Raw genomic sequence first — 17,956 nt, 5'->3', positions numbered from 1 at the left:
TACAGTTCTTGTATAGTGACAGGGCAGAAAGGCTTGGAGAAGCTAGAGAAGAGAGGACACCGGCGGCAGTTAATGCAAACTGCTGTGCCCTGCGGTTCTTCTGTCATGCTGCGCACAGTGCAGTTTAGTTTATAATCAGATTTAGTGCTTATAATGAATAAGTGCTTATAATTGCTGATTTCTTCTTTCCAAAAAATGTCCCAAAAATCCAGAAATATTATGTTTGTTTTTTTGTTTTTGTAGTTTTTAATTGTTGTGAAAAACAACTGTAGCGAAGTTGAATACTTCACTTTTAATCAACTCAAGTAAAAGTACTATCATTTATTTATACTTAAAAAAGTTGAAAAATGTGACAAATTTACTCAAGTATTATAACGAGAGTAGTTGTAACTCGTTACTTTCCACCTCTGGTTTTCAAATAGGTTTCCAGAACTTTCCCGTCTTTCATTGGTCAGGCAAAAACAGATATGACCGATTTTCACTCAAAAATGACATTTCTGGGGGGCTTGGGTAGCTCAGCAAGTAAAAACACTGACTACCACACCTGGAGTCTTAAGTTCGAATCCAGGGTGTGCTGAGTGACTCCAGTCGCTTCCTAAGCGACCAACTGGCCCGGTTGCTAGGGTGGATAGAGTCATGTTGGGTTAACCTCCTTGTGGTCGCCATAATGTGGTTCTCGCTCTCTGTGGGGCACGTTGTGAGTTGTGTGTGGATGCTGCGGAGAATAGCGTGAGCCTCCACACGCGCTAGGTCTCCACGGTAACGCGCTCAAAAAGCCACGTGATAAGATGCGCGGATTGACTGTCTCAGACGCGGAGGCAACTGAGAGTTGTCCTCCACCACCCAGATTGAGGCGAGTCACTACGCCACCACGAGGACCTAGAGCACATTGGGAATTGGACATACCAAATTTGGGAGAAAAGGGGAGAAAAAAAAAAAAAAAAGAAGACATTTCTGTCATCATTTACTCACCCTCATGTTGTCCCAAACCTTATGACTCCAAGTAACACAAATGAAGAAATTTTGAAGTATTTATCATGTTTTTACAAAGAAATGGGACTGACACTTTCTAGCTTCAAAAAACAAACCAAAAAAATGTAAAAACACCATAATGTAGCCTATCATAAAAGGATCAAAGTAGCCTATGCAACTCATGCACTATATTCCTAGCCTTCTGAAGCCATCAAACAGATTTGTTTGAGAAACAGATCAAAATTTAAATCATTATTCATCTTTACATCCATTTAGCTCTGTTTGGTATGCTCATGAATGTTTATGAATTGGTCAATTATTCAAGTCAGCAGTTGACAGCTCACCGAAGGGGAATATTATCAGTGAATTACAATTTAATTTCAGTCTGTTCCTCACACGAAGCTATCATATGACATCAGAAGACTTGGAATATAGCACACGGGTTGTATGGATCACTTTCATGATACTTTTATAATGTTTTAACATCCTTTTTGAAGCTTGAGAGCTCCAGATTCCATTAATTGTAACTGCACTGAAAAAACAATTCAGAGTACGTTCAAAATGTAAAAACTTCAAAACATCTCTGTCCCATGAAGGAAAGAAAGTCAAATGGATTAGGAATGACACAGGGATTAGTAAATCATGACATAATTTTCACTTTTGGAAGAACTATTCCTTTAAAGGAGTAATATGTTTGATGTTTTCACATCATCTTTTGCTGCAAACATGATAAAAGCGACACATAAAAGACAAGGGCTTAATCTCACAGCCGAACACATCACATACATTCCAGTTCAGCTCGATCTCAGATGAAGGGATGCTTAAGTCTTAAGAAGTATTGCCTCCTTGGAATATCAATGCTGATGATGAGGGATTTGAATCTGATGCTTCTGAGCAAATGCTCTAAGCAATAATGCCCCTTCACTTTTTCAAAGATCTTCTACACTCCAGAACACTCCTCTTTCCAAATATCAAAGGAATATTAATATGCCAAACTTCATTATACAAACAGAAAATTCAAACATCCCTCTCAGAGCTACAGGAGGGCAGAACATGGCACTCCATTAAAAGAAACACACAGACATGTTAAATCTCAGGCAGAGAGAGAGAGAGGCAGAAAGTAGCTACTATTTATAGAGCAAATACATAAAAGCATCAAATGGCAGCAATGCAAAATTGGAATAAAATGCTGCGTTGACATTTTAAATGTTTAATCCTCCATTAAAATGCTTAGGAAGTAAAATGTCTGCCACTGAAGATCAAGTCAGGCCTAAAAATAAAATAAATAGAAATGAAAAAAGTAAACAGTAGGCTATTGATAATTTAATTTTAAAAACAGATTGGCTTCTCCGTCAAAACCCGGCAGCATCATACGCATCTGTATTAATGCATTATATCTAACAATACTTCACTGATGACTTGGAAACAACTGAGAAATTGCCTTTTTAACTCTATGTGTGTGAGAGAGATAAAAGCAGTGAATGTGCGAGTGTTGTATGTGTGTGTGTGAGAGGTAAATGCAGTGAATATGTGAGTTGTATGTGTGTGTGAGAGGTAAAAGCTGTGAATGTGCGAGTGTTTTATGTGTATGTGAGAGTTAAAATCAATGCATGTTTGAGCTTTTTGTGTGTATGTGCAAGCATTTTGTAAGTATGTGCATGCATTTTGTGTGTATATGCGAGCATTTCATGGGAATGTGCATGCGTTTTGTGAGTATGTGCGAACATTTCTTATGAATGTGGGAGTGTTTTGTGTGTATACGAGAGGTAAAGTTTAAATTACAGCCTAAACGGCCCCTCATATAATAAACTGTTTGGGTCTTTGGGTTAATTAAAAAAATCATCAGAATGAAATTAAGTGTTTATTAACTGGTTAACAACATTTAAAAATAACGTTTTCTATTGGCTATTTAAGAAAAATGGATGAGCTCTTCAAGAGGTCCTGGCCCAACTTCCTGTTCCAATATAAAATACATCAACACAGAAAAGAAAATGGCACTCGTCAAGCGATTATTAAGGGTTAATATTTCCCCTCCATTACAGTTCAACTACCCATGGGATGGAAAAGCTTAGCATGTTCCCTCATTCATAACATTTCCACTAATCACTTGCTGCTTGCTGTGGAATCCTAGAAAAGGTTCTTCTCGAATATTCGGCTTCCGCTGCAGTGCTTACTCCCCTGAGAACAGTGAGAATGCCCTCTCCTTCATTTTTCTGCTCCCCACTCTCTGTAGTAGACAGCAGGTGCTGAGACTCGGGCAGACATCTCCATACTGAATGCATCATTAGCACTTGGCCACAGCAGGATGACAAAATGTTCATTCAGGTGCTTAAAATGATTAAAAGAACTCTTATAAATCAGATCAATGAAATCACAGAGCAGCGGCGAATAGTACTTGGAAAATGGATTAAAACACATGTTGTTTTCTTGTTAGCTTTGTTTTTCTGTCTATTGATGGTGACCTTTGAAGACCAGGGGCTGATGAAGAAGAAATGGAGGGGCAGTTAAAGATGCACGCACACACACAAACATTTGGTCTTTCTATCATTGAGGGGAATCCATTGCTTCTATTGCTTTTAAACTACACTGATATTTTCTATACTCTAACCCTATCCCTAAACCTTAAAGTTAATAAGCCATTATTTAGTATGTTTATTAAAAGTAGCTTTCCTTAAATACTTTACCATTACCACTAAAAACTATTGCTCACCATGATTACAATGGCACCAGAAAGTATTTGTACACTTTAGCCCCACTTAAAATGTATGCACAAATTACAAAACCAAGTGGCATATGCAAACAAATTATGCTAGATATGTTTGTTTTTTTCACTTCAACTAAACACACAACCTATTTTAATGAACATATGAAGTAAATTCCCCCTTAAGGACACATACTGTACGTGTCCATGCAAAGTGTAGTTGATCAATTCAACATGTTCCACTAACATTTGACAAACAGAAAGCGTTCAAATAGTTTTTTAATCATCTTTTTGTACAATGTTGTGCTTGGAAAGTGTGCTTGTGCTATATTTCTTTAAAATAAATGCCATGGTTAGATACTTATCTAATTCAATGACATTCATACATTTTTAAGAGTGGCTTAAGTGTTCAAATACTTTTGGGGGCCATTGTATATAGACAATCATATTAGATTGTGGCTACACTACTGTACATCAGTTAAATCTGTTTCGAGAAACCAGGCTTGTTACTAAACCTTAACTAAAATGTATTGCAAAAAAGATGCAGTAATCAATAAAAGTGTGTAGCAAACGTCAGATGATCCACATCTGTACTCATTTAAACAAGTTATAAATATGCAAGACTGATGACAATCCATTTGATGAGCATAGTATTGTAGTTATTATAAATGTGCATACCGTATCTTTAGAATCTGCCTTTCAAAGACTTGACAGTCATAATTATGAAAAATAGATGCATGAACTCAAATCTGTCATTTTCAGTATAAACATCAGAAGAACTGCATTTAAATACAGCAATTATGTTTTAAGCTTGGTAATTACCACATCTAGAAACTATATTAGAAAGACAAGTTCAGTAATCAAAGAATCAAAATATCTAGATGAAGGGGGAAAAAAAAAGCTCTTTTGATTATATTCTGATCACAGTTTTGCACAACAGTGAACAATTTGAAGGAAAACTTTGTTGTTTTAAGAACTATCTTTGCTGGATTCATGTAAGATCTATAAACCCCAGAATTAAGCTGTGAATCTTCTCTCAGATTCAGTGCTGGTATACAGCCTTAGGTCAGAATTTAAAGCTGGACTGTGTAATTTCTGTCATCAAATGGAATTGTAAAAATAATAATTGTTTTCTAAGAGGTTTTTCTGAACATCTGAAAAACAGGTAGTTCCACCACAATATCGCACCATTGTTTCATTTCATGTTGCTGTGTCTGGCTGGTCGGAAATCAACCAAGAACCACACCTTATTTATAGATGTGTCTGCAAAGCAAACTGAGATAAGAGAAGGCATTTTAACACTGATAAAAATAAATACAGTAAATAAACACATCAGCTTTAAAGACTGTCATTCAATGAACTTTTTAAACCGTCTCGGAACACACTGCAACACAAACACTGCCCTCTTCTGGACTACTGCTGCAGACAATGAAAAAAAAAAACTCTTTGGAGTGGATCTGCGTTAATTAAACTGCCAACATAAATTTAAAATTTAAAAGTAAAGCTAATATAAATATATTTCTATACTGCCAACAAACAGATTTTTTAATAATTTTCACTTATTTTTTTACATTTTATTTCATCTTGAAATAATGCATATTGTGAACTGCAACTCCAGCTCTTTTCTATTTTCAGTTGTTTGTCAAGGAACAGAGAACAACAGGTGAACAGAGTGTTTTCTGATGCAAGATAAATTGTGACTCACAGCTGGGATAGAAAGTTTATGCAGTTTTGATGCTAATGAAGCCCAGAGTACAACAAAAAGCTGAATTTCAATAGCTTCTCTTATGTCTTCCTGTATTATTTATGTTAAAAAACAGAAAGCTCTGCACGGGTGTGGAGACTGAAATCAAGAGTTAGCAAAGTCTGCTATTAACTTTAGACACTGGTGAATGTGTCGGCTTGTTTTTTTACAGACAGATGTGCTTGATTCTGACAACAGTCATCATAGCATACATTCCAAATGGATTTGGGAATAGAGACTTGATGTAACACTGACACACTGTGGTGAAATCTTGGTACGATAGAAGCATAACATCTCAAATTTAGCAAGACAACAAGTAAATTATTGTTTTTTTTTTTCCAGCTCAAAGTAAATGAGTAGGGGAATACTTTCAATCAGTCAATTTCCTTGACTTTTACATGATTTTTTTCTGATGTTTATGATAGCAAAAACACAGCAAGCAGGCTAGGATGCCACTTTCATTAATTATAGTTTATAATTAAACAAATGAGTACATGATTTCAAATTCAGCACAACAATCGTTCAAAGGCGAACAGAGCAACAGTAAAGGCATTGTTTAGTGCAAAGGTGCTGAAAGAAAGCCAAATATCTCCCCCAAACACAATTCCATGCTATATGTGTCATGCTGTCAAATCATTCATCGATTATGCAACTGCACATGACCGGATAACACATTTATCTGAATAAACAAAGACACTTATTTTCCATTTCAATTAGAAACGTTTGAAGAATTTTGATAGGTAGTTAAGCTGCCAGGCATGTTTTTCCACCTCAAAGTAACTCATATAAAGCGTAAAGGAAAAGTTCTTGCTTCACTTCTTGATAATCTTGAATGTGAGCATTTAGAGATTAGGAAAACTACTTCTCTATGATTTGATAGACCAGAAAGACATAACATGTGGAAACTGACATTTCAAGCCAGAAGCTGGACTTTATTTCAGCTCTATATGAACTGCTATAAATGTGCCCTTATTATTTCCAAATAAATAAGTCCCATGATGCTGGTTTGACATAGATGAGTATTGTTATGCTGGTGAAAGAGCTAAGACTTTTTAATCAAATACAGTCAGACACTGAACATCAACAAAGGACATTACTGACTAGAGGTTTTATGCCTTTCACTAACCAGAGTCAAAAACTATCCTTTGTTAGAGATAGGCCTACATGTAGCACCATTTGTCTCGTTGGAAACATATACATTTTCAACATTTTTTCAAGTCATACTATGTAAAACATGAAGACATTGCTTTCAGTCTGAAATAGGCATTCTTAGATATTTTAACTGCTACTACTAAACACTATAGCTTACCATTTTAAATAAATAATACATGTCTAATCGTCTTATCATGGCTAAAATGTTGTTAATGATGATCACACATGCACCATTCAGTTTAACCTTAGTTTAACACTCATGCACCCTACGAAGACAATTCATAGAGAAATCTAGATAACTAAAATATGTATAGACAAGGGGCCACTAACAGGACACACTTTTACGTTAAAATCAGCTGGACAGAGCACAAAGTAATGGAACAGGATTCAAAGGTTTCATTTTTTAAAAGTTTGGTACCATATGTACCTTGAAATGGCTTTGAAAAACACATCGTTCATAGCACAAGACGCTACAAGAACTAGATCTGTTGAAAGATGTTCGTCTGAGTCTGACCAACATAGTCTCAATGGTAATTCGTCACAATACTACGAGGTGGCGGTTTTGTACGACAATTTGTACAACTTAATTTGTGCAAAAATGAAGGACTCTACATCAACCAATCACTTACACTTCACATACTCGTTCGGAACCGTCGCTTTCTTCCATATTACACATCAGGACTTTTTACATTAATATTGTGGTTATGTTTATGCTCTGGGTAGGGTAAGGTGTTACACTCTATGACTAGGTTTAGAGATGGGGTTAGGGGTTTCAAATTCCAAAAACACAGTTTTTATTAACACCATATAAACGCCACATCTGGAAATACAAGGACACGTGGGAGGCGTCCCTCGTTAATGGGTGTATAAATCGTAAGATTTTGTAAGAACGAACTCGTACAAATTCACAGCCTTGTACTACTGCGACAAATTCTTGTGAGATTGTGTTGGTCTGAAACACATGTAGAGACTAGGGGACAGTCCAGACCAATTGCAGAAATGTTGAACGCAGTCTCGAGCGAAAGGCGTGTTTTTAAATGTTCTATAAAAACTAGATAAGCTGTCTAAAAACCAGGGCACTCCTGTGTGAGATGCTGAAAAAGCAACAAGATGTGCCCAAATGGTCAAAGAACTCAGTCTAGCGTATGTTTCATAGAAAAAGAATTGGGAAAAACAGTGCAGATGGATGCAAAAACAAGTTAGGTGTGAACAGAAACAAAGGAAAAGCAAATGCAATTGGAAAGCAAAAACACGTCCTGTGTATGCCCTATAAAATAGCTTGTGTCTCTCACTCATTACATCCAAACACTGGTTCAATATTTGCTTCTAAACAGTATGCAAACAAATTCATGTTCGATCATACAAAGAAATAAAAATACCCAAGAGCCAAGACTAATGACACTTAAATTTATGTGTTTACTATTAATATTCACAGTCAGTATCTTTACTATCTGCCTATGAAAACATTAGTGCCATGAAAGCGGGAAATAACCAGAAAAAATAAAATAAAACACAAGACAAGGCAGACAGACAGAATGAGAGTGTGTATTAGCGTGAAGAGTGAGAGGTTTTCAGTCCAGCGGCACCTCTCTCAAATTTGCTGGGTCAGCTGTAGAGGTGGCCTGTTTGGATTCTCTCATCTTATCTAGGCCAAACAGTAGGTCCAGTTGAGTCACGGGTCTCAGCTGCATGCCGTCCATGTGCCTGAGGACAGACCACAGGACAACAGGGAGGAAATCAGGCACACAAGAGTCACAGTAATTTCTAGTGAATTATATAAACTCAGCAAAAAAAGAAACGTCCCTTTTTCAGGACACTGTATTTTAAAGATAATTTTGTAAAAATCCAAATAACTTTACAGATCTTTATTGTAAAGGGTTTAAACAATGATTTCCATGCTTGTTCAATGAAATATAAACAATTAATGAACATGCACCTATGGAACGGTTGTTAAGACACTAACAGCTTACAGACGGTAGGCAATTAAGGTCACAGTTATAAAAACATATTAAAAAAAACAAAACAAAAAAAACCTCTCTTATGACTCTGAAAAACACCAAAAGAAAGATGCCCAGGATCCCTACTCATCTGCGTGAACGTGCCTTAGGCATGCTGCATGGAGGCATGAGGACTGCAGATGTGGCCAGGGCAATACATTGCAATGTCCGTACTGTGAGACGCCTAAGACAGTGCTACAGGGAGACAGGAAGGACAGCTGATCATCCTCGCAGTGGCAGACCACGTGTAACAACACCTGCACAGGATCAGTACATCCGAATATCACACCTGCAGGACAGGTACAGGATGGCAACAACAACTGCCCAAGTTACACCAGGATCATGCTCAGACTGTCCGCAATAGGCTGAGAGAGGCTGGCCTGAGGGCTTGTAGGCCTGTTGTAAGGCAGGTCCTTACCAGTCATCACCGGCTACAATGTCACCAATGGGCACAAATTCACCTTCGCTGGACCAGACAGGACTGGCAAAAAGTGCTCTTCACTGATGAGTCGCGGTTTTGTCTCACCAGAGGTGATGGTTGCACTCGTGTCTATCGTCGAAGGAATGAGCATTACACTGAGGCCTGTCCTCTGGAGCGGGATCGATTTGGAGGTGGAGGGCCCGTCATGGTCTGGGGCGGTGTGTTACAGCATCATTGGACTGAGCTTGTTGTCATTGTAGACAATCTCAATGCTGTGCGTTACAGGGAAGACATCCTCCTCCCTCATGTGGTACCCTTCCTGCAGGCTCATCCTGACATGACCCTCCAGCATGACAATGCCACCAGCCACACTGCACGTTCTGTGCATGATTTCCTGCAAGACAGGAAAGTCAGTGTTTTGCCATGGCCAGCAAAGAGCCCGGATCTCAATTCCATTGAGCACGTCTGGGACCTGATGTATCAGAGGGTGAGGGCTAGAGCCATTCTCCCCAGACATATCCTGGAACTTGCAAGTGCCTTGGTGGAAGAGTGGGGTAACATCTTACAGCAAGAACTGGCAAATCTGGTGCAGTCCATGAGGAGGAGATGCACTGCAGTACTTCATTTGATTTTGACCCCCCATGTGTTCAGGGACACATTATTCCATTTCTGTTAGTCACATGTCTGTGAAACTTGTTCAGTTTATGTCTTAGTTGTTGAATCTTTTTATGTTCATACAAATATTTACACGTTAAGTTTGCTGAAAATAAAAGCAGTTGAAAGTGAAAGGACAATTCTTTTTTTGCTGAGTTTACAATAATGCTCACTTGTACACAATTAAACTTGAAAATGGTATCACAGAGCCTCACAAATCTCATCTAAGTTTGTTTCTCTTCAAACAAAACATGTAGACAGGGACCAGTCTGGTATGTAGTTCTAGACACGATGCATTAATTTTGGAGTGTACTTCAACTACATAAAGTACTTGTTCTGTCTTCACTAAAATCATAATGCTGCGCAAAACAGCCAACCAGATAAAATATGTGGAGCAGGATTTTGGACCAATGACATTTCACTTTGGGTGGAAGGATGACGCATCAAAAAATTTAAACCAGAATGTTTCTTGATGAGTGATGCTGTTGACGTTTGCAGCAGATTAAGACAACACTAAGATTAAAATGGAGAAGATGTAAATGATCACGTAGCACTTAATTAGGAAAAGGTGTGTGAGAGAAAATCATGAATGCATAATGCTAACATATTAGACACAAAATATCTTAAACATACTCTTCCTCTTCATCTAGCTGGAACTGCTGTACGATCTGCTTCATCTGCTGTTTGCGGACGTAGTCTCTGACACGGTACATGGCAGCATCCCGGCACAGTTCTTTTAGATCACTGCCGGAGTAACCTTCAGTTTGCCCAGCGATTTCCTTAAGGTTAATCGCATTACTCAACTGAGGAGGACAGAAATGCAAACCCATATAGTCCATTTGGGGTATAATTTGCATGATGTACTGTACTGTATATAAGGAGTAACTGTAATCAGACAATACTCTTCGATTTCTCACGCTAAAAATAACTGCACACAAGTTTAATGACTTACCTTTTCACCTGATAGAATAAGTCTAAGGATCTCTTCCCTCTGAGCTGCATTCTGCAAACAAAACAAAAAAATGGCCTTATTAAAAATGGGTATCAACTAAAACAGAGTCTAAGTGTGTAAGAGAGACTCACAGGCAGTCCGACATGAAAGGCAGTCGGCATTCTGCGCAGTATGGCTGCATCCACATCCTGAGGTCTGTTAGTGGCCCCCATCACCATCACCTCAACATTAAGATGTTATTTTCATTTTTAGTTTCTATCAGAAACTTTAGAAGAAACATGTTGTACCTAAATTAAACCTATAGGGTTCCCACACCTTTAAATCAATACATTTACTATGACTTTTGCAGCTATTCGCTTTTACTGGAAATTTATTTTTAAACATCATGTAATAGAGATTGCACTCATACTTTGATGGCATTTTACTGCCACATAAATAAGTTGAATACAAATTCAAAGATTTAGAGAATAATGTTCACATTATGAGATTAACGTAGTAATGTTTTCAGAATAAAGTAGCCATGATTAAATGTGTTGCATTACAAGATTGAAGTCGCAATATTACGAGAATGAATTCAAAGGAGGGTAACATGAAACTGATGTAGTGGGGAACAGCAAAGTGGAGCAGATGATCTCATAATGTTCTGACATAATTCTCGAGATGTTATTTGTTCACGAAGAAAAAAAAAACATTACAACTAAAACATAATTGTAAAATTATGACTATTTATTGAGTCGTACCCCAAAAATAGAAATATTTTAGAAATGAATATAATAATAAAAATGTTTAATCATTATAGAAATTTCCAGTTTTTTTTTAGATTTTTTTTAGATTTTTACCACTTTTTAAGATTTTATTAATTTCCACTTTTCCAGGTCTGGAAATTTTTAATTCCCTGATATTTCCAGGTTTGTCATAATCTTAGGAACCCAGCTTCAGTAGCATGAGTGCATGTACCTGGCTACTTGCTCCAGTCTCTAACCCATCCCACAGACTCATGAACTGGGCCTTCATCATGGCAGTTGCTTCATGATCCATACTGGAACGGTTCCTAAGGAACGAGTCTGTATCAAGAAACAGATTAACATGTAGATATACATGCAATAACCACAAACAATGAAATCAGCAAATATATAACAATTTCAATGTACTTATTTTTTTTTTCTTCTTAAATTGCATGTCTTTCTTTTGTACCTTTCAGCCTATTTAGCAACAATTTGGAAAACAATTGCAACTATTTTGCAGCCTTCCTTTTTTTAACATCTGCCATTCAAATTGTGGTACAAGACACTTAACTTATAAACATAATTAACTTTCACTGCCATTTTAAGCAATATACCATGATAATTAAACACCTGAGAGTCTAAGTGCATTGCTCGCATTCTTCAGTGTCAAAGATGGTCACAGTGCACTATTATTTAAATGTCATCAACATTGAAATACAGTGCTTAGACAGAGCAACGAAAACATTGCAGTCATTATGCAAATGTACATGTACCATATTTTCCCTAACAACCCATGAATAATTTTAAACACCTGCATATCCATAGTAATTATAGACAAGTTTATAATTGCAGTCAGGGCAACATGTTTTATTTGACATCTTTCAACTGGCATTGTAATATTTCTGTAAATCTATAAATATCTGCCTGATTTCTTTAGACCATATTCAGTGCTTACCTATTTCATCAATGAAAATTATGCAGGGCTGAATCTTGACAGCCAATGAGAACACAGCAGCAGTCAGCTTCTGTGATTCGCCGTACCACTTGTCAGTCAAAGTGGAGGCCTGGAGATTGATAAAGCGGCAACCAGATGCTTTTGCTGTTGCCTTGGCGATTAAAGTCTTTCCACATCCTGGTGGTCCATACAATAGTACACCTGTGGATAGAAAGTAAAAAACAAAAAAAAACATTATGATTCATGAACATTTTTTGGCATACATTTTTCAGTAAATAATCGTTGTTCCTTTTTCTTGTCGAACAATTTTCAGGGCTCAACAGTCAACTCAACAGGATTTTTTTCTGCTAGCACGGTCTGGCCAGTAGTTAAGATTTTTACTTGCCCTGCCAACATTTTCCTTGCCCACACCCAAAAAAATAAAATAAAATAGGCACATAAGATGCTTCACAAAAACATTTGTCTTAAGATGGTTATTTATATTTTCAGCTTTAGTGTGTCAGTAGGAAATATACATTTTAGACTCCCAAGCATTTATTTTGCAAATAGAATAGAACAGAATAGAATAGAATAGAATAGAATAGAAGAAAAGGGAGCCCTGCAACAGATGGCATGGTCCCCACAGAGCCCCCCACTGAACATCGAGTCAGCCTGGGATTACATGAAGAGACAGAAGCAATTGAGACAGCCGAAATAAATACTGTGAATAAAAGAACTGTGCTGAATTCTTCAAGAAGCTTGGAACATCCTATCTGCCAACAACCAAGAAAAACTGTGTCCAGGTGTACCTAGGAGAATTGGTGCTGTTTTGAAAGCAAAGGTGGTCACACCAAATATTGATTTAGCATTTTTTATGTTTATTGGACTTTGTATGATGTTAATTGATAAATGAAAACTATTTATGGCATTATTTTTGAAGACATCCTCACTATGCAACATTTTTGCCTAAAAATTTTGCACAGTATTGTATATATAATTTTAAGCAATGTACTTTCATAGATGCCTGAATTTTTTTTTATTTTATTCATTAAATGTTACATTTTCTTTACAAAATAAATAAATAAATAAATAAATAATTGCAGTAATTAACCATTCTACTGGTATGATGTAATGCCAAAACAGCTATGGATTTATAGACACACTTTTGCTGGCAAATGAAGGCATACGTTTTTTTTATCATTTTCAACCAATTCTATCTGAACCTATTCTCTCAATATGCTTTAATTAGTCACAAATCTCACAGTTTCAACAAAACAACAAAAGTGAGTTTTAAATGATCAGAATTCATGACAACGTTCAACACATCACAGAGAACCAAATGTAAAAATATATATGTACAAGATCAACAGATGTACAGTTTAGTGACACTGCAGCAGTAGACGTAAAGATCAACTAACGTAAAACTCTCTCACATTTTCCCCGGACCATCGTTATTGTTGAGCCCTGATTATCAAATAAAAAGTTATGCCTAGCAACGAAAACAATTTCTCAAATACTATCACACACAATACAAAGATTCTGGTAAACACAAACTTCAAATGCAGTGGCCAGTTCTGTGCTTTTCTGTCCCAGTGTCTCACCTTTGGGGGGCTGGAAGAGTTTGGAGCCACGGAAGAGGTGGCGTTTCTGGAAAGGCAAGATGACGGTGTCCTGCAGCTCTGTGATGACCTCATCCAAACCAGCAACATCTCTCCAGGTCACCTTACAAGGGGGGAATAGATTTCCATCACATGCTGATGACTTGGAGGCATGGTGTTGGTGGGATAATTGTTAAAGATCTGGCTACTAACACAAACTTTACATGTTTAAGTTACATGCAATGGACCCCTCTTCATAAGTAAGACACTTGATGGTGAAGTGTGTAAATTCTAAACCACTAGCACCACCAACTGGAACAGAGCGCAACAGTGCTCGCCCACCGTCTGTTATGGAAGTATTTTTCCCACTCATTTTTTGCATAAGCTTTCCATAAAAACTGCCATAAAAGAGTTCTAAGCCATGAACAATACCAACCAGGTGAATCACAACATCACAAACTTTGTTTTGAGGCAAAAAAGTATTTGAAAATGGGACAAAAGACAAAAGGTACAAGACTGTGAAATCACCATCTTTCACGTGGGCACAACCCAGCAAACACAGAACGTTCCTCTAACGTCAGCATTTGGTTACCGATTGGTTATTTTTTTTGTTCATTTTTTCCCTCAGAATGTTGCAGGGAGATTTTTGTGTAACAACCTAATAAGAATTAAATTAAAGGGTTAGGGTTAGAATTAAAATTGAAGAAAAAAAAAAGAAGAAACTTCCACGAAGGGCCTTTCCACAAGACTGCTAGAGAAGAGTACATTCATACAGTAATGCCATGCTCCCTTCAGAGAGCCCAGATCAAGAGCTCTGTTCTTCGTAATGAATAGGGCATAGGAAGGATCACTTTTGACTGGAAATCGCCCTTGCTCTAAATCTGTACGCTGCTGAACTTAAAAATTAACGGTCATTCTGGTGGAGTAACTCGCTGACTAACATTAATTTGTCGATTTCCTCGATAAATAATTGCTTCTAGATGTGAGATTCAATAAATATGTTACTGATTTGATAAAGATTTGACTCATATAATCGAAAAGAACATGATGTAGGAGGCGCAGTGGTGGCTCAGCGGCTAAGGCTCTGGGTTACTGATCAGAAGGTCGGGGGTTCAAGCCCCAGCACTGCCAAGTTGAAACTGTTGGGCCCTTGAGCAAGGCCCTTGACCCTATCTGCTCCAGGGGTGCCATATCATGGCTGACCCTGCACTCTGACCCCAGCTTAGCTGGGATATGTGAAAAAAAGAATTTCACTGTATATGTGCAAATGTATAATGTGTGATAAATAAATATAATTATTAAAATTAACCGAGAAGTTTTTTTCAATTATTGACTACAAATGAAAAGAAGCAGATAAACTGTTTTCAGTGGTACAATGTTAGATTAAAAAAAAAAAAAATACATGTTTTAAATTTTTTTTTACATATTAATGGAGGAATTACATTTTACATCTTATTTAATTCCACCTGTTCAGGGAGTTTCTCTGTCTTAATTTGGCCCGAGGTAGCTGGGAATAACTCCAGCACCTCCGTGACCCATAGGCTACATAGGTAGTGGGTAGAAAAAAAAAGGAGGATGGATAGATATTAATTTAGCCATTACTCCATTATATTTGATGATGTGTTTAGCTTATTTCAATAATTAATTAAACAATGGATCAGATCAAGACATGATTGTAGATTTATGACATACAGCAGGGTTGCAGAAAGGATATCAGTATATAAGAGGTTAGGAGAACGTTAGGGGAATGTTAGGAGAACGTTAGTAAGACGTTAGGGGAATGTTCTCCAATCCTGCAGGGAACGTTCTTTTTCTGTAAAGAAAACTTTCCTGGCAAACCAAGAGAGAATGTAAGAATGTCCATTCTGGGAACCAAAAACTAACATTCCAAGAACGTTCTGGGAACCAAGAATTGTTAGTTGGGAAACTACAATCCCATGAAGCATTGGGAATGATTTAATTCAATAAGTTTATGTAAAAAAAAAAGAATGGGATTTTTACTTCCCGAACCAGACTGTTGCACTCTATTGCAAAAATAAATATTCAAACAGCTTGCCCGAATACTCCCCGTCTGCTGTTGATCCAACAAACATATTCCCGCCCAAGTGAATGCTAATCTTAATGCCTTCATTAGGCTACTACTAGCATTTTTTTTTTTCTTTAAAGATCACAAGGGACAGTATGACTGGGTAACATTTTGTTTTTATCATGACTTATCATGACTACAACATTATTTACATTTACCTTAATGCTGCGTGGATCTACAAGATGAGTGGCGATGTTCATCTCATACTCCGTCAAACTGATGCCCTCTACCCCTATCTGCTTCATCAATTGCTCTGCCTGGAGAAAATGAAAGCACAAATACAGGACTATTAATGGAAAACAGTTAGAGGCCACAAACTTTTTCAAAACTAGATAATTGACAAGAAATAATGGTGAAAATGTGTAAAATTATAACCATAAAATAACCACTTCCATTAATAACATTAACAAACATTACTACATTACATAATGTTTTTAATCATATCATTAGTTAAGTTACATTTAATTAGCAAGATATTTAATAAAAATATGATTACTATATTTTCATATTTGAATGTTAATGAACTACTGATCTGATTATATAGTGTTTGTAAAGTGTAAGCTGAAATAAGAGTATGTGAGATTGCAAATGAAGTTATACTGCACCAATGTACACATGGACAAACTGTTAGTCATAATTTTGTTTTCTAATTTAAGTTAAAAGTATTGTTTACTTTAATTATCATATCAGCACATGTCCAGTGGCAGATATATCTTTACCCTTTTCTTGGCTTGTGATTTTTGTTTTTGTGTCGGGTCCAAAGCTTCCACCACCCATTTGATGCTGTAATATGTGGCAGCCCCAAAGATGGTAAGTCTCACGAGCATCCCCACCACCTCATTTCGGGTGAGTGGGCGGAGGAGGGCGTCCCGAGGAATGTCACTCAACATCTTGCTCCGCCCCTGCAGTAAGCCCATTGGGTGAGAAGGACAAGCGGGCGTGTCAATCTAAAAGAGACCAGGGTGAAACACCCCACCTGGTTAAATGCAAAAATAAATCTTGCTTTCTTATCTTAAACTTCAGATCTTGGATTTACCAGTATCAAAATAAATGTTTAGTGGTGACATGACAATCAATATCATGTAAATATTTTTACATACAGTTTAAAAAGAAAATAATTAATTTTGCTACGAGGTGACACTGTAATAAAATGCCAGCGGCAATGCTATCATTGATATTGTCGTATTTGAATTTATATTTATTTGCAATTAATTTAATCCTAGAAGAGTCCTGCCCTCCAAACAGACTAACAAGACAACTGCGATTTACAATTTTTACAACAAGATCAAAGGCCAGTCCTAAGGGAAAATTCATAGACATAAGCATAGTGCCACAGAATATTTTATAAAAATGAACTCACATTTCACAACATCACTGTTATCCTCAACAATCGACTTGTTGTAACCGTAATCCGCGTTCCGTTTGGAAACAATGTCTATATACATTGGTTCCTATGCCACGCATGTTTTCCAGCGTTTTGCTCTTACGGTATATAGGAGACATTACCTGTTGTTTTGGACAGAATTAGCTAAATTAATCTTGTTTTGTGGTTGGGCCATGTTAACATGGGTTACATTAATATTGTGAAGTAGTAAGTGCAGTAGTTTTTTATTTCCCCTTCTATTTTGAAGGGGAGACTTGTGTTAGTTGTCAGTGTATACAGTATACTGTAAGCCACAGAATATAGGCTACTGAACTATAAGAATGCATGTAGGACTTTAAAAAGTTGTGAAATAGCGACATTAGTCGTTAATAATGCACATCTAGCTTTGATAAAATATACAATATAATACATAATATAATTGAGCCTGCGAGACATTGTTTAATTTATTTCTGTAATAAATGCTTTGAACATTTTCAAACTTTTCTTGTAATTTTCAGAACGGATCTGTCAAGCATCCTTCAAGTGAGAGTTCACCCATAAATTACATTTATTCATTTTACATTTATTAATTTGGCAGATGCCTTTATCCAAAGTGACTTACAAAAGAGGAATAATACATCATAAGCGATTCACCTT

General features: G+C 36.9%; 1 protein-coding gene across 2 annotated transcripts; it reads right to left on the bottom strand.

The window, feature by feature from the left end:
• Positions 1–5,867: 5,867 nt before the first annotated feature.
• On the bottom strand, positions 5,868–17,352 carry LOC127440085 (outer mitochondrial transmembrane helix translocase). Of its 2 annotated transcripts, none has more exons than XM_051696468.1 (10): positions 17,297–17,352; positions 16,656–16,883; positions 16,095–16,193; positions 13,854–13,974; positions 12,274–12,474; positions 11,551–11,657; positions 10,725–10,814; positions 10,594–10,644; positions 10,275–10,444; positions 5,868–8,273 (listed from the first exon to the last, which is right to left on the bottom strand). In XM_051696468.1, exons 2-10 carry the CDS (start codon positions 16,851–16,853, stop codon positions 8,141–8,143), a joined length of 1,170 nt encoding a protein of 389 aa, XP_051552428.1. In that variant the 5' UTR covers positions 16,854–16,883; positions 17,297–17,352; the 3' UTR covers positions 5,868–8,140. The 2 variants fall into 2 exon arrangements, with proteins under 2 accessions (XP_051552428.1, XP_051552429.1); XM_051696469.1 differs by having other exon boundaries at positions 16,656–16,912; positions 17,297–17,344.
• Between the last annotated feature and the right edge of the window lie 604 nt (positions 17,353–17,956).

The sequence above is a fragment of the Myxocyprinus asiaticus genome, chromosome 4 (assembly GCF_019703515.2).
Source record: "Myxocyprinus asiaticus isolate MX2 ecotype Aquarium Trade chromosome 4, UBuf_Myxa_2, whole genome shotgun sequence".
In the NCBI taxonomy this organism is placed as follows: Eukaryota; Metazoa; Chordata; class Actinopteri; order Cypriniformes; family Catostomidae; genus Myxocyprinus; species Myxocyprinus asiaticus.
Note: the sequence above shows the minus strand (reverse complement) of the source record. Positions and strands in the feature narration are given on the sequence as shown.

Excerpts from the sequence above, each read along its gene's own strand:
- LOC127440085 (XM_051696468.1), bottom strand. The coding sequence starts at position 16,853 with ATGGGCTTACTGCAGGGGCGGAGCAAGATGTTGAGTGACATTCCTCGG. Across the intron at positions 16,194-16,655 it reads AATCACAAGCCAAGAAAAGG|GCAGAGCAATTGATGAAGCA; the intron begins GTAAAGATATAT and ends CATTTTCTCCAG. Across the intron at positions 12,475-13,853 it reads ACTCTTCCAGCCCCCCAAAG|GTGTACTATTGTATGGACCA; the intron begins GTGAGACACTGG and ends TTCTATCCACAG.